This window comes from Oryx dammah, unplaced genomic scaffold, assembly GCF_014754425.2.
Source record: "Oryx dammah isolate SB20612 unplaced genomic scaffold, SCBI_Odam_1.1 HiC_scaffold_11074, whole genome shotgun sequence".
Classification (NCBI taxonomy): Eukaryota; Metazoa; Chordata; class Mammalia; order Artiodactyla; family Bovidae; genus Oryx; species Oryx dammah.
The window spans coordinates 2,586-24,154 of record NW_024080468.1 but is presented as its reverse complement, the minus strand read 5'-3'; the positions used below and the strand labels follow the sequence as shown (position 1 = coordinate 24,154).

Genomic DNA, 21,569 nt, shown 5'->3' with positions numbered 1-21,569 from the left:
GGTTACTCACTAAGTCATGTCCGACTCTTTGAAACCCCATGGACTGTAGTCTGCCGGGCTCCTCTGTACAAGGGATTTCCCAGGCAAGAGTACTGGAGTGGGTTGTCATTTCCTTCTCCAGGGGATCTTCCCAACCCAGGATCAAACCTGGGTCTCCTGCATTGCAGGTGGATTCTTTACCGACTGAGCTACAGGGAAGTGCCTGATTGATCTACGCCACTGTGTTAGTTCCTGGTGTACAACATTTCTACAATCCGAATGTCAATATGTGATTCGATATTTCAGTGTGTTTCAAAATGCTCTCCATGATGAGTCCTGTTAGTAACCACGTGTCACTATACAAAGATCCTATGTGGTTATTGACTATCTTCTTCACACTGTGTATTTGATCCCTATGACATTTATTTCGTAAATGGAGGCTTGCACTCAGTGTCTGCCTTGCTCCTGGTTTTCTCTCTTTTCTGCCTGATGCCAGTTTGGCTTGCTTCTTCCCCTCCTCTTTCAGTCCAGCTCAAGACCTCCTCTGTCTTGGGCTTCTTAGGGTCTTACAGGGCTGACTTCCCCCTCCAACCTGCTCCCCCTCCCATAGCTGGTGGTGAAAAGTGGTGGGAAGGAAGAGAAACACCATCGACCGGGGAAACCGATAACCCTGAAGATCGAGGCTAATCATGGGTCCCGAGTGGGGCTGGTGGCCGTGGACAAGGGCGTGTTTGTGCTGAATAAGAAGAACAAATTGACCCAGAGTAAGGTATGCCCCAGAGTCGCTGAGGTTGGTTCAGAGATGGCATTGGGTTGAGGTGGGAATGATGCTTGTTGTCGTTCTGTCACTCAGTCCTGTCCACCTCTTTTTCAACACCATGGACTGTAGCCCACCAGGCTTCTCTGTCCATGGCATTTCCCAGGCAAGAATACTGGAGTGGGTTGCCATTTCCTTCTCCAGGGGACCTTCCCCACCCAGGGATGGGACCTGTGTCTCCTGCACTGGCAGGCAGATTCTTTACCGCTGAGCCACCTGGGAATGGTGCTGGAGAGGAGCAGATGGGCTGAGCATAGAGGTCTGAATGGATGTAGACACGGGGATGGGTGGAAGTCAAGCTGAGGATGAGAATGTGGGTGGACAAAGGTCCACGTTGAAGATGGTGCAACTCTGGATCGTCCATTGTGGCCTGCCAGCTTGTGGAGCAGGATAAGGATGGGTAGGGTGGGGCTGGATGGACAAGTTGGCCAGAGGGTGGTGGCACTTCTGACCCTCGGCCTCCACTCCACCCCACAGATCTGGGACGTGGTGGAGAAAGCAGACATTGGCTGCACCCCCGGCAGTGGAAGAGACTATGCTGGCGTCTTCACGGATGCAGGACTCACCCTCAAGACCAGCCAGGGCCTGGAGACCCAACAGAGGGCAGGTGAGGATGCAGGGAGAGGCAGGACAGGGGAGAGCAGGGCCTCCATCCCCCAGATACTGAGAGCAGGCTAAGGGCGGGGCTCTGGGGTGCAGGTTGGGGTGTTGAAGTCCCACCTCCACCACTATCTCTCAAATCACTTCTTTCTGAGCCTCGGGATGGGCTGCAATAACACTCCAACATCATGGCGGGGGTGGGGGTGGGGAGAGGTGGCAGTAGGGAGGAAACCAAGGACACATCAGTCAATCAGTCAGTTCAGTCGTTCACTCGTGTCTGACTCTTTGCAACCCCATGAATTGCAGCATGCCAGGCCTCCCTGTCCACCACCAACTCCCGGAGTTTACCTAAACCCATGTCCATTGAGTTGGTGATGCCATCCAGCCATCTCATCGTCTGTCATCCCCTTCTCTTCCTGCCCCCAATCCTTCTCAGCATCTGGCTCTTTTCCAATGAGTCAACTGTTCGAATGAGGTGGCCAAAGTATTGGAGTTTCAGCCTCAGCATCAGTCCTTCCAATGAACACCCAGGACTGATCTCCTTTAGAATGGACTGGTTGGATCTCCTTGCAGTCCAAGGGACTCTCAAGAGTCTTCTCCAACACCACAGTTCAAAAGCATCAATTCTTCAGCACTCAGCTTTCTTCAGAGTCCAACTCTCGCATCCATACATGACCACTGGAAAAACCATAGCCTTGACTAGACGGACCTTTGTTGGCAAAGTAATGTCTCTGCTTTTCAATATGCTATCTATGTTGGTCATAACTTTCCTTCCAAGGAGTAAGCGTCTTTTAATTTCATGGCTGCAAGCACCATCTGCAGTGATTTTGGAGCCCAAAAAAATAAAGTCTGATACTGTTTCCACTGTTTCCCCATCTATTTCCCATGAAGTGATGGGACCAGATGCCATGATCTTGGTTTTCTGAATGTTGAGCTTTAAGCCAACTTTTTCACCCTCCTCTTTCACTTTCATCAAGAGGCTTTTTAGTTCCTCTTCATTTTCTGCCATAAGGGTGGTGTCATTTGCATATCTGAGGTTATTGATATTTCTCCCAGCAATCTTGATTCCAGCTTGTGCTTCCTCCAGCCCAGCATTTCTCATGATGTACTCTGCATAGAAGTTAAATAAGCAGGGTGACAGTATATAGCCTTGACGTACTCCTTTTCCTATTTGGAACCAGTCTGTTGTTCCATGTCCAGTTCTAACTGTTGCTTCCTGACCTGCATACTGGTTTCTTAACAGGCAGGTCAGGTAGTCTGGTATTCCGATCTCTTTCAGAATTTTCCACAGTTTATTGTGATCCACACAGTCAAAGGCTTTGGCATAGTCAATAAAGCAGAAACATAGTAAGTGCCTAACCCATCTGGTTCCCCTTCCACCTGCCTTTAGATCTGCAGTGCCCGAAACCAGCCGCCCGCCGACGCCGCTCGGTGCAGCTCATGGAGAAGAGGATGGATAAAGGTGTGCGCCCTCTGCTGGTTCCCACCCATTCTGGATCCCAGCTAGAGAGGGAAGGGGAGGGTCTGACCGTGGGGAAGTTCTCCCTGGGCTGTGTCCTGAGTGCCCGCTGCTTCGAGGCCGCAGCTGAGGCGGGACGTGGGGGGGACTCTGTGTTCCCATAGTGGGTCAGTACAGCAGCGATCTGCGCAAGTGCTGCGAAGACGGCATGCGGGACAACCCCATGAAGTTCCCGTGCCAGCGCCGGGCCCAGTTCATCCTGCAGGGCGACGCGTGCGTCAAGGCCTTCCTGGACTGCTGCGAGTACATCGCTCAGCTGCGGCAGCAGCACAGCCGCGATGGCGCCCTGGAGCTGGCCAGGAGTGAGTCCCTTGGCGGGGAGGGCGGGCCTGTCCGAGGTGGGAGGAGGAGCCAATCCGTTCAAGGGCGAGAGGCGTAGAGCCAATCCGTTCAAGGAGCGGGGAGTCCAGTCCTAGGGGGAGCAGGTGCCTGTCTGAAGGAAGAAGAGGTCGCTATCCAGCGAGCCCGAGGTGGGGAGGAGGCCTGTCCGGAGAGGGAGGCAGACGTGCCTGTCTGAGGGAGGAGGAGATCTCCAGTGGGGGAAGGAGATCCCTGTCTGAGAGGGAAGGACGTCCTGTCTGAGGGGGATGCGGGCCTGTTGTAGGTGGAAGAAAGTGCCTGTCTGAGGGAAGAAGGACTTAGTCTAGTGGAGAAGACTCCTCTCCTGAGGGCAAGGAAATTTCCTGCCTGGGTGGATTAGGCTGTCCCCGGCCCCAGACACTCTGAAGTTTGGCTTTACCAGGGCCCAGGACTCACATGGTCTGAGGGAACGTTCTAGAAGATAGAGCTGGTCACACTAGTTGTCAGTAGGAAGACATGAGATGGGTTATAAGCTTGCCTTTACCAAAGAAAACTAATTCATGTTGCCTTCTTAAGAGACCTGCTCAACCTTTGCCCAGTCAATGTTCAATCATTCATTCATTCGGTTCTGGATAGGACATGAACACACTCAAAATTCTACATCTCAGGCCACATCAATCTTAAGCAAACCCAGGGCTTCTCTTAGAAGCCCACTTTAAGCAAAATCAGAGTGATCTCACCACAAAGTGGCCTTTACAGGACTGACAAGAGTCTCCACCGCCATCTGTTGAGAGACAGAGGAGCCCGGTATGGCCTGATCCCACCATTATTCAATTTTTTAAATTTTTGGTTATACCATGTGGCATGCAGAATCTTAGTTCCCTGATCAGGGATTGAACCTGTGCCCCCTGCAGTGGAACTTCAGGACCTTCACCACTGGACCACCAGGGAAGTCCCTCTCCTTTTCTTTTTGTTTTTTAAAAACATCTTTTAATATGTCTTAATTAGAGGACTTCTGTGCCAGAATGGGCTTTGTTGAAACTGAATTATCTGCAGACACCTCTCAAAAGCAGCCATTGCCAAAGTCAAATATTTCTGAATTCCTTTAGCTGGAAAACCAGCAACCCCTTCAACCCTCTACCCCACCAAAAACATAATGATTCCCAACATACATGAGCACAGAAATCAACCTTCAGTCTCTCTGCAAATTATAATGACTAGGCATGCTACTCTCTGCTCCAGTGACCCAAGACTTTTCTTTCGCAAAGAAGAAATGTAGACAATGTGTATATGATTTACACACACATGGATGACTTCCCCCACCCACCCAGCATTGTGTCATTTCTTTAGCCAACTGGGGACGATACAGAAGGTTGATTAAGAGTTAGTATCCCAAAGGCATTTTGATAGATTATTCCAGAGTATTGGGCTTCCCTTGTGGCTCAGCTGGTAAAGAATCTGCCTACAATGCTGGAGACCTGGGTTGGATCCCGGGATTGGGAAGATCCCTTGGAGAAGGGAAGGGCTACCCACTCCAGTATTCTGGCCTGGAGAATTCCATGGACTGTATAGTCCATGGGGTCGCAAAGAGTCGGACATGATTGAGTGACTTTCACTTTCTTCACTTTTATGGGTGGATTTAAGTATCTATGGAATTCCACCTACTTTGTGGTTAGGCAGAAAAGTGAAAGTGTTAATCACTAAGAGTCTGACTCTTTGTGACTCCGTGGCTGTAGCCCATCAGGTTCCTCTGTCTATGGGATTTCCCGGCAAGAATACTGGAGTGGGTAGCCATTTCCTCCTCCAGGGGATCTTCCCGACCCAGGGATCGAACCTGAAACTCCTGCATTGACAGGCAGACTCTTTACAATCTGAACCACCAGGGAAGCCCCAAAACCAAATTAAAATCTCTTCATCCTTTTTTGAAGAAAGCTCAGCCAGAATTTAACTCTATTCTAGCCCAGCTTTGTGTACTTGCTGATGGGGTCAAGATGACTTTTAAAAGCCACTGTCTCTTTGGCAATCTCCATCAAGTCCAGGGAATCTCTCAGCTAGCCCCATTGTTTTCAGGATAGACTTAACCATCACATGGTTACCATAACACAGCAGGCATGGGCCAATGATGCTTTTAGAGGCTCATTCATGCAAATGTTTTCATTCCCTTGAAAATCAAAGAAGGGGAAAAAACAAATCAACTCAATGCAGTGTGGCTTATTTTCACCTTTATACCAACATGGCTGTAAAATATGACTTGTAATATTTTTTTATGGAGAAAGGAGACTCTAGGGCCAAATGTGCCTAGGATCCCTGGAAGTGATCATGTGACCTTGGGTGTGTCCATGCTAGGAATCCCTCTAGGGGATTATAAAGATAAATATCTAAAAGGGACAGTGGAGGGAGCAGGAGGGGGGGATTCAGTCTGTTTTAACCCCCCACCCCCACCCACAGGTGACCTGGAGGATGAAATAATCCCAGAAGAGGACATCATTTCCCGAAGCCAATTCCCCGAGAGCTGGTTGTGGACCATCATTGAGGACTTTAAACAAGCAGACAAAAATGGGTAAGGCTGGGATGGCCACCCTTCACCCTATCCCCAGGCCAGCTTCTATGATCACCCTAGATTGGACACTGCATTTACATGAACCTCAGACCCCCTTCTTGTGTGGAATCATGGTGGAATCACACAACCCAGCCTAGAAAAATCGAGTTGGGGCTACCTAAATGTACCCACCTCCAGCCCCCTTCCAACCCTGTCCCTTGTGGCCCCTCCCTACCTGGTCTCCTCCTGTACCCTGCTAGATGTCTTCTCCTAATCCCCAACACCGCTCCCCCCGCCCCATTTCTCCCTGGACCAGAATCTCCACGAAGCTCATGAACGTGTTTTTGAAAGACTCCATCACCACTTGGGAGATTCTGGCTGTGAGCTTGTCGGACAAGAAAGGTGAGAGAGGATGGTGGTCCGGTCCTTGGAGGCTGGGACCCCAGATCCCCTGAGCATTTTCTCATTCCGTTCTGACAGATGTTTTGTTTCCTGGTGGCTGACACTTTGCCCTGGTTACTAGAGAGGGATTAGAGTGCAGAATGTGAGTGACATCATGACTTGGTAAATAGACTTTATTTTTAGTGCAGTTTTAGTTCAGAGCAAAATTGAGAGGCTGGTGCAGAGACTTCCTATGTACCATTTTCCAGACCACATACACAGCCTCCCTCACCATCAACATTGTAACAATTGATGGACACATTATTATCTTTGCTAGTTCTTAGCTGACATTACGGAGAAGCAATGACAATCCACTGCAGTACTTTTGCCTGGAGAATCCCATGGACGGAGGAGCCTGGTAGGCTACAGTGCATGGGGTCGCACAGATTCGGACACAACTGATGCGACTCAGCAGCAGCAGCAGCAGCTGACATTAGGGCTCACTCTCGGTGTCTTAATGTTTTTGTGGGTTTGGACAAAGGTACAAAAACACACAGGCTTCCCAGGTGGCGCAGTGGTAAAGAATCTGCCTGCCAAAGCAGGAGATGCAAGAAAGGCAGGTTCAATCCCTGGATCAGGAAGATCCTCTCGAGTAAGAAATGGAAACTCACACCAGTATTCTTGCCTGGAAAATTTCATGGATGGGCTACAGTCCACGGGGTCGTAAAGATTTGGACACGACTGAGCAATTGAGCACACACGTGCATAAAGACATATATTCACCGTATCATATAGAATTATTTGCTATGTGATATATTATTCTATAATATCATATAGAATAATTTGCAACAAGAACTTGGTAGGGGTGATGTTGCCAGGATAGTGAGTAAAGCAATTAAAATAAAAGAGGAAGCGGGATGAAGTGAGTGATTAAAACATCAGTGAGTAGGCTGTGAAACACAACAAAAAGGGGTATGCATACCCTCCCCCTGCCACTGCCACCAAGGGCTGCGTGTGAGACCCTGACAAACCCTAGTCAAGTATAAATAGTTTAGAGCTGGTCTGGGAGTGGGGCAAGGAAAATGAGGCACTGACTTTGAATGCAAAATTAAGTGGGTGCCAAAAAACTCAGTCATCAAGATAAATTGTATTTTCATGCAATAGTTTTCTTAGAAATCAAAATGAATGCCAAAAAAAAAAAATCCATGATGTCAAAATACCTAGATTTTAAATAAAGACCAGCACCATGTTGAGCCCTGTTGGAGCTTGAGGCCAAAGGAAAGATGTGTTTCATATACATATTTTCTGTCCATTTTAAAGGTTATTTTTTCCCCCAGAGCATTAAAGTAGTTGAAAAACTATTAAAAACACTAAAAAAAAAAAAGATGTATTAAAACTCACAGCATTAAGTGTATTTCATTTATACCACACCCAGTTACTCTAGTATAAGTTTATTTAGTTATAATTTATCATAAATTATACTTCAGTGTCATTTTACTTTCCTGGTTTCAAGACTTTTAAAATCTGCTTCTTTGCTTGTCTTGCTTTTCATGGAAGGAATTGTGATTTTCTGACAATTTCTCTTGACCAGGTGATGATGGCAGATGAAATCATATACGCAAGGCACATAGTTTTCCTTCTGCCTGGGACTCCAAAGCCACTCAGCACAGTTCTAGTTTGGGGTCCCCATCCCTGTTTCAAATCAGGGCATCTTCATATTTGCCTGTTGTACATTTCTGTATACCAAGGTTCTGTCTGAGGTTTCCTTTACCTAAAAAATGTTCCTGCAGCTTGAAAAAAAAAATGTTAAAAACTACTGTTAGACCCTTGCCCCTTAAGCATGTTCCCTGGACTATTTGCAATCTGGTAAAGGAGCTTTACCTCAGAGTTTGTTAGACATTCAGTATCTTTTATTTTTTGTTAACTTTTTAATTTTATATTGAAGTACAGCCGATGAACAGTGTTGTGACAGTTTCAGGTGGGCAGTGAAGAGACTCAGCCATACATATCCATCTATCCATTCTCCCCCAAGCTCCCCTCCCATCCAGACTGCCACATAACATTGAATAGAGAGTTCCCTGTGCTAGACAGGAGGTCCTTATTTGTCTTCCATTTAAAATATAGCAGTATGTATAAGACATTTAGGCTCCCCTTAAGGCTCAGTCAGTAAAGAATCTTCCTGCAATGCAGGAGACCTGGGTTTGATCCTCGGTTGGGAATATCTCCTGGAGAAGGAAATGGCAACCCACTCCAGTATTCTTGCCTGGAGAATTCCATGGATAGAGGAGGCTGGTGGGCTACAGTCCAGAGTGTTGCAAAGAGTCAGACATGACTGAAGCAACTTAGCATGCATGCAACCAATAGAACTTGAAATTTTTAGACTTAAGAGCTCTTACGGCATAAAGAGAGAGTATCGTTAAAAGCGGGGCGCTGCCCAAGCCCAAGTCCCTGAGTCCAAATCCCACATCTTTCTCTGGGCAGCTGTGTGGCCTTAATCAAGTTACTCAGCCTCTTGATGCTCATCCATAAAATGGGCACAACCAAAAGAGTAACTACGCAAAGTGTTGGGATTTTATAATAGTTATAATAGTACCGGACACATTGTACATGTTCAATGAGTGTGAACTATTATTTTTATTATTGGAGTTGAGCATATTTTAGGGGTCAAAGAGTAAGTGCCTTTTGGAGATGTATAGATGCCTCCTTAAATGACACAAATCAGGTATCAGAAGTCAATTCTTTTTTAAAAGATATTTCTTTTTATTTATTTATTTGACTGCACTGCCTTTTAGCTGTGTCATGTGAGATCTAGTTCCTTGACCAGGGATCAAACCTGGGCCCCCTGCATTGGAAACCCAGAGTCTCAGCCACTGGACCACCAGGGAAGTCCCTTTTTAAAAAAATTGAATTATGGTTGATTCACAGTGTTGTGTCAGTTTCTGGCTTAGTCATTTCTTTTTAAGAGATTTTCTTTTTGTCCACACCATGCGACTTGCAGGATCTTAGTTCCTTGACCAAGGATGAAACCTCCCCAACCCCCCGCCCCCGCCACTATGCTCCATCTATCTGTGTGTGCTTAGTGGCTCGGTCATGTCCAACTGAGACCCCGTGGACTGGAGCCCGCCAGGCTCCTCTGTCCACAGGATTTCCCAGGCAAGAATCCTGGAGTGGGTTGCCATTCCCTTCTCCAGGGGAATCTTCCTGACCCAGAGAGCGAACCCAGGTCTCCTGTGACACAGGCAGATTCTTTACTATCTGAGCCACCAGGAAAGCCCCCATATTGTCTACGGGCTTCTGCAAAGACCTTGGGATAGCTCCCGTGGTCAAGTGTAAGCACTGAGACATTGGTAGGGGCAAGGACTTGGACCCAGTCCACCCTGCCCAGTCCCCTGACCCCACTCCTGACACTCTGCGTTCTGTTTCCACTCCGGGCAGGGATCTGTGTGGCTGACCCCTATGAGGTCACTGTGATGCAGGATTTCTTTATCGACCTGCGTCTCCCCTACTCGGTGGTGCACAATGAGCAAGTGGAGATCCGAGCGGTCCTCTACAACTACCAGGAGGCGGAAAATCTCAAGGTGCATCCCTGGTGCAACAGAGACATGGATGGAGCGGGGACTTGAGGGAGCCAGTCTGTGGCATGTTCTCCTGACCCCATACTCTCTCTCCCTGGCAGGTGAGGGTGGAATTGCTCTACAATCCAGCCTTCTGTAGCCTGGCCACCGCCAAGAAGCGCCATCAGCAGACTATCATGGTCCCAGCCAGGTCCTCGGTGGCAGTGCCTTACGTCATTGTGCCCCTGAAGGTCGGCCTCCATGAGGTGGAGGTCAAGGCTGCCGTCTACAACCATTTCATCAGTGATGGTGTCAAGAAGACCCTGAAGGTCGTGGTGAGTCCTTGGGGTACCTGCTGTCCCTTGTCCTTCAGGAGAGGCTCCAGTTCTCCCTGTGTTGTCAACCCAACTTGGAGACCCAGGCACACCATAGGAGATTCAGGAGTTCTGGAAGTTTGGAAGGAGGGCCAGGATTAGGGTGAGGCAAGTGAGGCATTATTCTTGGGCACAGAATTTTTCACAGACGCCCCAAAACTTAGAGATCAATAATATTTTTTCATTAAAATATATTTTAATATCAAATATGACATCTTGTAACATTTTAGCACAGGGGTTTTCTTCTGACTTTAAAAATCTTGGGGACAGTTCCTTGGTGGTCTGGTGATTAGGACTCAGTATTTTCACTGCTGTGGCCCTGGATTTGACCCCTGGTCATGGAACTAAGATATCATAAGCTACACAGCACAGCCAAATAAATAAATAAAATTTTAAAATCTTGAGAAAATATATTTCACAGAGCAAATATTGCAAAAGAATAATGTACAATTGCAAGAACTAGGACACTTCTTTTTTACCTATGATTCTTATCCTTAAAATATACATTGACAGACAACAAAAAAGAAGACCCGTGGGAAAAAAAAACTCAACCCAGAAAACGAGAAATATGCACTAACAGTCAGACAAAATCATCAACCAAAATGAAAGAATTTTAGCATCTTTTATGAATACTTTAAAGCAAAACATAAGATCATAAACAAGATCAAAATTATTTTAATGCAATATTTTAAGAAATCAAAATTCGTTCCAAAACCCCTGCAATATACAAAATATAAAAATTTTAGAGACAAATTTGATGGTATCAAACTATGTCTGTTGACGTCTAAAGCAAAAGAAACCTGAGTTGGGCCTGTGTATATTTTTTATTGGTTATTTTTTCCCAAAAAACATTACAGTAGTTGAAAAAATATTGAAACATTCAAAACCAAATGTATCAAAACTGACAGTAAGATTTCACATTGAAATGTTTTATTTATACCCAAATCATAACTTATTATAATTTTTCTTTCCTGGCTTTAATAGAAGCAAACATATTTTTTCAACTACTTTAATGTTCTGGAATAAATCTAATCATTAAAACAATATATTTTAAAAATTACATGAAAGTGTGTATAGATAGATGCACACATTTTCCCTCTTGCTGTGAATTTCAATATGACTCAACACAGGCACTGGTGGGAAGAAACCAGTAGTGTGCTGGAGCCTGTGATACCCAGCTCCCTAGATCCAGTATGTCTACCACTTCCCAAGTCTGTACTCACTCATGGTGGTAGCTTGAAATCCATCATGGTGGAGATATTTACACCAAGGAAATTGGCAGCACTACTAATCAAGAGCTTTTCTTCCTAGAGAGCTGGATGTTACATACTGATGAATACAACATAGGCAGGAACTCAGTCTGCAAAGGAAAAGATGGCAATCACTCCAGGCAAAAGGAGAATGGGTTCTGTGAAGGCAAAAGCACCCACTGTCCTCCAGGGAGGCTTAGGTGCATATACACGTGAGAGCTTGTGTTGGACCTTTGACTCTAATTAAGATGTCCCTATTTTAATTGAGCACTTGCTGTCTGCTAGGCACTGTGTTAAGTAGTTATGTACATTCTTTCATCTATTTTTTCTCTTTCCTGTATTATTTATTCTTGTTTACTAGCTCAAAATTTTTCTTTTACTTTTAAATTATTTGTTTTAAAATTTTTATTTTATTTAGCCCATTAAGAGGCATTGTTTTAAAAACAGACTCTGGAGCCAGACTATTACGTTCAAACCCAAATTCTGTTCTACTTGCTTTGTGACCTTGGGCAAGTTACTTTACCTGTCTGTTCTCCAGTTCCCCCATCTTTAATGTTTATTTATTTGGCTTAGTTGTGGCCCAGGGACCTTCTTCTCTAGTTGTGGCATATGGGCTCAGTAGTTGCAGCACGGGGGCTTGGTTGCCCCATGGTATGTGGGATCTTAGCTCCTTTACCAGGGATCAAACCCATGTACCCTGCACTGCAAGGCAGATTATTAACCACTGGACCATGAGGAAGTCCCTCCCCCATCTGTAAAATGGGAGTGATAAAAGCGGTACCCACTCCAGTGGGTTGTTGTGAAGATTAAATGAATTAACCACAGGAGAGCATTCATCTAGGCACACAGAAAGATTTCTAAAGGTCTTGTTACTTCTTTGTTAATTTATAATTTTATTATGAACTTGCACAACAATAGGCATGAGGTAGATGTTTATACTACCTCCTTATAAAGAAGGAAGATGAGGCACAGAGAGGTTAAGTAACTGGCCTCCAGTCACACAGCTAAGATCTCAGGTGGAGGCCCTCATGCCTTATGCTACAGTAATCCTCAGAATATGACCGACTGTCTGTCTTGTTCATGCAAGTTCCCCTGCCCCTAACACCATCCAGCCAGAAGGAATAAGACTCAACAAAACTGGCCATTTGCACACTGAATCGAGAACATCTGGTCAAGGTGAGTCAGCCAAGGGAGAGGGAGTGAGGCCTGGGTGGTGGTGATGAGGATGGGGTGGGAGGGAGCTGGTGCCATTGGTGTCTCCCATTCACCTGGCAGATGGGGTGCAGCGAGAGGAAGTCCCGGCTGCAGATCTTAGTGATCAAGTCCCAGACACCGAGTCAGAGACCAAGATCCTTCTGCAAGGTGAGATGCCCTTGGACCCCAACCCCAGGAGACCCAGAACAGTGTTGGGAGGGGAGTCATGACCCGAGAGTCGGGAGCCCAGTTCCATCTGCTCTCACCCCAGGGATATTTAACCACTGGTCTCCTGCCTCCTCTTCAGCTAGAACCCCTCCTCAAACCACTTCATAGAAGGCTCCAGGCGGTACTTAGTTCAGCAAACAGCTTTTGCTGATAAAGAGGTTTACATGAGCAATATAGTTCAAGAGCGGAAATTCCGGATCTAATTGTCTCGGATGGAGAACTGGGGCAAGACGGAGCTACAAAGGCACCTTGCACCTTGACAGCTGTGAAGTTTGGGAAGGAGACCCTTGGTTTCCTCATCTGTGATAGGAGCAAATAATAGTATTGATATCTAAGGGTTGTTGAGAGGATTAAATGAAATAGTATGGTATTCTAGAACAGAGCCTGGGGAATAGCGTGAAGCCTGATAAAAGTATTCATGACTGTTATCACCGCCGGTGGAACCAGAGGAGCCGGGGCCCAGAGTTCCCCTGTGAAGCCCACCCCCCCCCCCCCCCCCCCCCCAAATGCACCCCCTCCAGCCGTTCAGCCATGAAGCATCTCCATCACTCACATGCCGCTAGCTGTCCCTGACCCCTTTGGCCCTAGCTGGTCAGAGCCTGAAAAGTCTGGAAACAGCCGTGGACTTGAGTGCCATCCCCCTGCCGGGTTGTAGGGACTCCGGTGGCCGAAATGGCGGAGGACGCCATCGACGGAGAGCGGCTGAAGCACCTTATCCAAACCCCCTCGGGCTGTGGGGAGCAGAACATGATTGGTATGACGCCCACGGTCATCGCCGTGCACTACCTGGACAGCACCGAGCAGTGGGAGAAGTTCGGCTTGGATAAGCGCCAGGAGGCCCTGGAGCTCATCAGAAAGGGTGCACGTCCTACCGATCCCTCTGAGCCTGCTCCACCCCTGAACCCCGCCCCTCTGAGCCTGCTCCACCCCTGAGCCCGCCCCTCTGAGCCCACTTCATCCCTGAGACCCGCCCCTCTGTCCTTGCTCCTCCCCTGAGCCCAGCCCCACTGAGCCGGCTTCATCTCTGTGCCCCCTCCACTCCTGAGACCCGGCCAATCTCGGGGTCCCGCCCCTCCTCTGAGACTGTCCCCTCGTCCCTCTCTGAACCCCTCTCTGAGCTCCGTCTCTCGCTGAGGCCCCCTTGCCCCTGAGAACCCATTTTGAAAACCTCTTCTCTCTGAATCCCCTCTCCTCCAAGAATTCCTTCCCCCTCTCTCTGATCTTCCCACCTTCTGAGTCCCTCTTTAGCTCTTCGTCCTCGCACACACTCGCCCCCTACCCAGAGCCCCTCTTTCCTCTCTTGACCGCTGTCCCACCCTTCACAGAATCTTTATCTTCTCTCTAAGCCCCTTCCCTCCCTGGAGGGCCTACACCCACCAGCCACCCCTTCACTCAGCCTCTGGTGACACGTCTCTCTTCCCTGCAGGGTACACCCAGCAGCTGGCTTTCAGACAAAAAAGCTCAGCCTACGCGGCCTTCCAGAATCGGCCCCCCAGCACTTGGTGAGTCTCCAGGATCAGCTTTCACATCCTCAGCCTTTCACATCTCTGAGCAGGCCCTGGATCTCACCCTGGGGTAGTCTAGGTAGGTCTCCACCCAGAGTTAAGGTACCAGCCTGCTGAATGATCAGCATACCATGCTGGGTTACTAGCTTGAAGGAACCAGGCCAGGTCCGGCCCCACTCTGCTCATTGGTTGGCTGGGATGCCAGTCTCCGGATCCCAGAGCCAATTGGCTCACGCTCTGGACCCACCCCCAGGCTGACAGCCTACGTGGTCAAGGTCTTTGCACTGTCCACCAACCTCATCGCCATAGACTCCAAGGACCTCTGTGAGACAGTCAAATGGCTGATCCTGGAGAAGCAGAAGCCTGATGGAATCTTCCAGGAGGATGGGCCCGTGATACACCAAGAAATGATTGTAAGAGGCAGAGATTCGGGGCAGGCCAGGGGAGAGGGCATCAGAGCATCACAGGATGGACTGGAGAAAGACTCCATCATCCATCCACTGCCCAATTCACTGCGTGCGGGGACAGGGAAATAAGGGAGCTGAGAGTGTCTCTCCTCCCTTGCCAAGATCAGAGACCTGCAGGATCCAGGGCAAAATGAAACCCCCTGGCTTCCTGTTGCTCTTAAACATAGAACTCCTTAGAGCTATGGTCCTGAGTGTGATCCCCAGGAATGCAACATCAGCAAAATTACCTGCAAGCTTTTAGAAATGCAGAATGTCAGAAATTCTCAGGCTGGACTCCAGGTGCACTGAATCAGAAGCTTTAGGGGCAACATCTAGGAATCCGAGTTTTAACACCTCTCCACCCCCACCAGGTCTACTTAAGTTGGAGAACTGATGCGTAAGCCTGACCTTTCAGGCTTCCAGCCTCGTGGCCTTACCCACTTCTCTCCTCACTCCATCTGTACTACTAGGAACCTTGATCTCCTTTGTACATGCTGTTCTTCCTGCCTGGCATGCTAAGCCCCACCCTCTTTGAGAGTTGACTTCTCTCTGCTCAGATTGTGGTTCCAGCTATCATCCCTCAGGGACACTTTTCCACGACTGAGTCACACTCCCATAGTCCATTCTCAATGCCACATCCACTTCTGCACAGCACTCATCACTTTCTAATTATATATCTGTTGATGAGCTGGTTGGTTCCCATCTGTCTCCCCTAGCAGACTGCGAGGGCTGGGGCTAGAATCTGGTCTTCATCCAACATCTCATCCACAGCACCGGCAACATTTGCAGGATGAATGAATAAATACTAAAGAGCCTGGCCCTTCTGGAGAGAAGACCCTGGCCCTTCTGGAGAGGGCTGGGGAGAGACCCGGCCCTGCCTTGATCCACTGAGCCTACAGGGGGCGTAGGTTGACATGTGAAGACATTGGTGACCCTGTCTTTGCTTCCATGCTTCTCCTCTAGGGTGGCTTCAAGGACGCCAGGGAGAAAGATGTGTCCCTTACAGCCTTTGTTCTCATCGCGCTGCACGAGGCTAAAGACATTTGCGACGCACAGGTCAACGTAAGTGTCCCCACCCTCCCCTCCCCAACCAAGAACACACCCACATGAGGTGAGGTGTTGCTTTCAGGGCATTTCCAGTGCTCCCAGTGCACTAACCACAGTGGCCATAATAGTTTCCAGCATTTATCCAGCAATTAACTACGATCCCGGGTGGCTCAGTGGTGAAGAATCTGCCTGCAATGCAGGAGACGTGGGTTTGACCCTGGGTCAGGAAGGTCCCCTAAAGAAGGAAATGGAAACCCACTCCAGTATTTTTGCCTGGGAAAGTCCATGGACAGAAGCCTGGCGGGCTACAGTCCATGGAACTGCAAAAGAGTTGGACACGACTGAGCGACTAAACAACAAAACAAGAGTCTCATAAGTTTAATTCCTGTAATCCTTGTAACAGCCCAAGAGATAGGCTACTCTTACTGCCCCCAGTTTACAGAAGAGACAACTGAGGCACAGAGAAATCAAAGATTGGGTCTTTTCTGCCTGCTTTACCATTTTCAGAGAGTTGTAGCCAAACCCAACAAAAAGCCCCTTCAGCTTGCTTTCCACAAGACTCCTACATTCATATTCCTGGGTGTTAGTCACTCAGTCATGTCCAACTCTATGCGACTGCATGAACTATAGCCTGCCAGGCTCCTCTGTCCATGGGTTTCTCCAGGCAAGAATACTGGAGTGGGTTGCCATTCCCTTCTCCAGGGGATCTTCCTGACCCAGGGATCGAAACCGGGTTTCCTGCATTGCAGACAGATTCCCTACCATCTGTGCCACCAGGAAAGCCCTTCATATCCTTATGGCTTCCCTAAAGAAAATTGAAGACACAGAACTAAAAATGGAACATCCTTCCTGGAGATCTTTAAGGGGATTCTTAAAGGGACCCATGTCCATGACCCCAAAGAATTACCCAGTGGCTCAGTAGTAAGAATCCACCTGAAGTGCACAGGAAACGCAAGAGATGTGGGTTTGATCCCTGGATTGGGAAGATCCTCTGCAGTAGGAAATAGCAACCCAGTCCAATATTCTTGCCTGGAAAATCTCATGGACAGAGGAGCCTGGCAGGATACAGTCCATCGCGTCTCCCATAGTGTCACAAAGAGTCGGTCATAACTCAGCATGCATGACCCCAGAAGGGAAAGAATTAATAATGTTGGCTTTTTGCTGTCCCTTATTCCTTTAGTTTTGGTTCTGAAGCAGAGAAGCTTAGAAAGACAGGCTCCTGAGAGCCTGTAATCACTCCATCTGCTTTGCTCTGGGATTTTGAGAGTGGGTTGTTTGACTTTTAGTTTCCCTAGTGGGGGACTTGAGGATCTCCCTTTCAGCCAGCTGCTTCTTCCTTCTCAGGACCCCAGAAAAGAGATGGAGGGGAGGGGGCTGCTACCATTAATGCTGGTGACCTTTAAACCAGGTTTTCCTGGTTCCAATCTTGGAGATTTGAGAGAAATTATAGTAGAAAAGAGCATCAGGACTGTGGGGTCAGACAAAATTGACCTCAAATCTTGACTCTCATGTACCCTTTGTCAGGCCTTATGTGTGTGTTTGTAAAATAGATATAATAGGTTTTGCATTTTTTAGGACTCTCTGAGTTGTCTCAGAGGCCACATGTGTGTCCTAGTTGTCATATGTGTGACTAGATTGTGCAAAAATAAATGGGAAATTTATTTTGGGGATCTAAGAATTTATAGAATTCAAAAATGAAAGTAGGAATCTGGTGGTCCAGCGGTTAAGACTCCTTGTTTCCACTACAGGGAGCATGGGTTCATCCCTGGTTGGGGAACTAAGATCCTGCTTGCCATGCATTGCAGTCAAAAAACTTAAAAAAAAAAAGAAAAAGAAAGAAAGTAGCTTCAAGGACTCTGCCAGAATTCTATGTTCTTTATGTTCTCCCATGTCTTCCAATCCTTTCTTGCCCTATAATTCACCTTCGCCTGCCACCCAATCTGCCTGGCAGAACATGGCTGTCTTCCTTGAGGAAACAGTCAGACAAAGGCTAGAACTTTTGGATTCCCAGTGAAGGTCTCTGATTGGTTCATCCTGGGTCAGGTGATCATCCCTGAGCCAATCAGCTGAGACCAGGAAGTAGGTCTCAGTGGGCAAATATGGCTGCTTCCATTGTGGCCATGTGAATGAAAGGGAGTAGGTGTTCTTAGAACAGAGGATAGATGTAGGAAGGCAGTCAAAAGGGTTGTTTCTACTACAACACAACATTTTCTACAATACAGCAACATTAAAATAAAGTATGGCATAGGCAGTGGAGCCAGACCGATGGTGTTTAAATCAATAGGATGCTACCCAGCTTGTGAAAGCCAGTTGTTACATTTCTAGGAATTTGCAATCTGGTTGCTGAACACAATCATTGTTAAAAATTAAATCATATAAACACACAGTGCAAAGATTAAACACTGAAAACAGGTGATAAACTTAAAATGTATCACTTCCTAAATATTTTGCTACTTTTTATCATTATTCTCAGGGTTATTTATGTCTATTGTATCTCTATATTGGAAATATTATATCATGTTGTTCCACTGTTCCTCTCTTGCCATATCTACAGTCAGCAATGCCACATTGGTGGGTTGAAATTGGGGATGATAATATTGACACCATGGTAATCAGCAAACAATTCAAATCATGTCTTCCCCTGGTCCCCATCTTTCTGTGTCACCGTATTTAATCTGTGCAGTAGGATAATGATGAAAGTAATGCCTGCCTCATAGCATTTTATGAGATTAAATGAGCAGCTATATGAATGGGACATTGTAAGAGCTAGCTGATAATGACTGAATAAGAGGTGTTCCCTTGGAGTGCTGAATCTGGCTCATACTAGCTCATGAATGCCTGTTGGGAGAATGTTTTCCCCATTCTATGTTCAAGGACATCACAGTGGTTACTTGAAATTGACCCTGGTGGAAGTTTTTATGGCATTGTAATGGGCAATTTATTGGGTTGGCAAAAGTTCAGGATTTTCTATAACATCTTACAGAAAAGCCCGAATGAACAACTAGTACCACACCCCTGGCCCCCCACCCAGTCCTGTGCCTCCACTGGAGAGCTGGTTGTTAAATATTCACCAGCACACCACTTGGTATTTAGAGACACACACCATACCCACCCACCCCCACCCCCACCCCACCCCCCACAAACAGAGCCCATAGTAGGTACTCAGCAACAAAGCAACTCACAATGGAAAACCCTCAAACATAGATCCAAGGCAAACAGGTCCCAAGGACAAAAGCCACCTGGTCTCAGAAAGTGATCTTCATCAGTTGTCTGTAACAGAAATGCTCCCCTGACCAGATTACCCAATCCTCTTTGTCATAGAGCCTGGGCCCCAGCATCACTAAGGCAGGAAACTTCCTTGAAAACCACTACAGAGAGCTGCGAAGACCATATACTGTGGCCATTGCTGCCTATGCCCTGGCTTTGTTGGGCAAGCTGAAGGATGACCGCCTCACCAAATTTCTGAATACAGCCAAAGGTGAGGGGTAGCCTGGAGGAGTACGGAGGGACCCATGGCTGGGGACTGAGGGTGGCCCTCTCGAGCTGGGGTGCATGGCTTTAAGCTGCACTGGGATGGACCTCTCCAAGCTGAACTGGGATGAATGGCTCTGTGGTGTGATAATTTCTCCTTGTAAACCACACAAGAAGGCTCACTGCATAATTCATTCAACCATGTTGAATGCCATGTGTTGAGCACTTGCTGTGATCCAGCATTGAGGTGTGATTAAGACCATGAGCATGGACATCAGACAGATCTAAATTGAAATCCAGCTCTGCCACTTTCTCACTGTCTGACCTTGTACAAGTCACTTAACTTCTCCGGACCTTAGTTTCCTCATCTTCAAATGATACCTAGGGCTTCCCTAGTGGCTCAGTGGTCAAGAATCTGCCTGCCAGGAGATTCTTGGGTTCAATCCTTGGGTCAGGAAGATCCCTTGGAGAAGGAAATGGCAACCAACTCCAGTATTCTTGCCTGGGAAATCCCATGTATGGAGGAGCCTGGCAGGCTCCGGTTCATGGAGTCATAAAAGAGTCAGATACCACTTAGTGACTCACAGCAACAATACTGTAATATTATAATTATCTCAAGGGTAATTAGGATTCAGTAAAATAATACCATAGGGAATTTAGCACAGTGCCTAGCACATAGTGGGCAGCTAATCATTGATTCCAGTGATGACACTGTATCATGTTTGTACTCACTGATAATAAGGTATCTCAAGTATCATATAAATACCAAAGTGGTTTAACACAACAAAAGTATGTTGTTGGTGGACAGCTCTCCTCCATACAGTGATGCAGGGATCCAGGTCTCTATCTTTTCATGGCTCTGCCATTCTGGGGCCTCAGAATCCTGCTCTTTCAGGCTGAAAAGGAAATAGGAAGATTGGGCAAGGGACTAGACATAGAAGAGGCCCAATCACTGCTGTGCACATTCCATTGGCCAGAGCTTAGTCATGTGGCCATATACCTGCAAAGGCTTCTGGGAAATGTAGGCCAACTGTGTGCCCAGGGACAGGAGGTCATCCTCCTCCTGGTTCTCAGTGACAATCTCTGCCATCATAACTTTCTTAGGCACTCGGGACACCACTGTGAGTAAAGCACAGCCCTTGCCATTATGGCCTCACACTCCAATTGAAGAAAGAAATGAGTTCATAGATTACTGTAGAGTATCAGAGTGCTGGGATCAGAGAAGCACAGGATCCTTTGAGAGACAGGAGGAAAAGGGACCTCCACTCAGTCTTGGGGTGCCCACTAATTGTGCAGGGTGGGTAAGAATTAACAAAGTAGATGGAGAATAGGTACTCTATGTAAAGGGAACCGAATATGCAAAGGCTCAGAGGTAAGAATGTGTGTTTCAAGTTTAGGAATTGTCCCACAGTGGGGCTGCAGTTCAGAGCTCATATGGAGGAGTGAAGGTGGATGAGGGAAGAGAATGAGGCAGGAGCCAGCAGACTGAGGACCTAGAATGTGGGCCAGGACACCTGAACACCAAGTGGTTTAGGCTATGAGTCTTTTTCTCCTGAGTTTTCTCTGAGCTGTTCACCGGATGGACAGAGTTGTGAGCATTGGGGGTGGGGGGTTCTCCCTGCAGAAAAAAACCGCTGGGAGGAACCCAACAAGAAACTCTACAATGTGGAGGCCACATCTTACGCCCTCTTGGCTCTGCTGGCACGCAAAGACTACGACACTGTGCCTCCTGTCGTGCGCTGGCTCAACGAGCAGAGATACTATGGAGGTGGTTATGGCTCCACGCAGGCAAGTAGTCCACACATACTTCGCCCCGGTATCTGCATCCCAACCTCCTCTGGCCTCATTAGTCTTCTGAAGAAAGTACCAAGACTAAGAGAGGCACTGCTTCTCTTCCATCAGCCAGGATGATTGGAATGAAGTCAAGAATCTTTTTTTTTTTAGTTGCAAACCCATCTGTGGATTCTAGACTACATTCTGGATGCCCTGAGCTGTGTTTCAAGCCTCCTTTTCCCTCTTGGTGTCTAGATCATGTTCTCAGGGCCCAGGTTCAGGTGTGAACCTCTCTCTCCCACTGTGGGTTCTAGACCATGTTCCCAGTGCCCCATCTTACTCTGTCTCACTGGTGGGTTCTAGATACTGTTCATTTCACCAGGCCCCCAGTGTTACTCTGTCTCACTGGTGGATTCTAAATTAGATTATTAATGACCCTACCCCATTATCCAAGCTTCTCTGTCCTTCTGGTAGGTTCTAGATCATGTTCTCAGTTCCCTATCTTATTCGTCTCACTGGTGGGTTCTAGCTGATGTTCATTTCACCAGCCCCCAGTGTTACTCTGTCTCATCAGTGGGTTCTAGACCAGGTT

At 47.4% G+C, this 21,569-nt stretch overlaps 1 protein-coding gene across 1 annotated transcript in view; it reads left to right on the top strand.

The window, feature by feature from the left end:
* Positions 1-21,130, top strand: part of LOC120860434 (complement C3) — a 29,396-nt gene extending 8,266 nt beyond the window's left edge. Inside the window, exons 14-29 of the mRNA XM_040236236.1 lie at positions 590-748; positions 1,274-1,403; positions 2,787-2,858; positions 3,020-3,217; positions 5,664-5,775; positions 6,071-6,156; positions 9,571-9,713; positions 9,812-10,024; positions 12,426-12,489; positions 12,589-12,675; positions 13,391-13,594; positions 14,162-14,237; positions 14,494-14,653; positions 15,650-15,748; positions 19,055-19,211; positions 20,829-21,130. Of these exons, the coding sequence (XP_040092170.1) occupies positions 590-748; positions 1,274-1,403; positions 2,787-2,858; positions 3,020-3,217; positions 5,664-5,775; positions 6,071-6,156; positions 9,571-9,713; positions 9,812-10,024; positions 12,426-12,489; positions 12,589-12,675; positions 13,391-13,594; positions 14,162-14,237; positions 14,494-14,653; positions 15,650-15,748; positions 19,055-19,211; positions 20,829-21,115 (2,247 nt within the window). The 3' untranslated portion in view covers positions 21,116-21,130. The remainder of the gene's footprint in view (positions 1-589; positions 749-1,273; positions 1,404-2,786; positions 2,859-3,019; positions 3,218-5,663; positions 5,776-6,070; positions 6,157-9,570; positions 9,714-9,811; positions 10,025-12,425; positions 12,490-12,588; positions 12,676-13,390; positions 13,595-14,161; positions 14,238-14,493; positions 14,654-15,649; positions 15,749-19,054; positions 19,212-20,828) is intronic.
* The last annotated feature ends 439 nt before the right edge of the window (positions 21,131-21,569 follow it).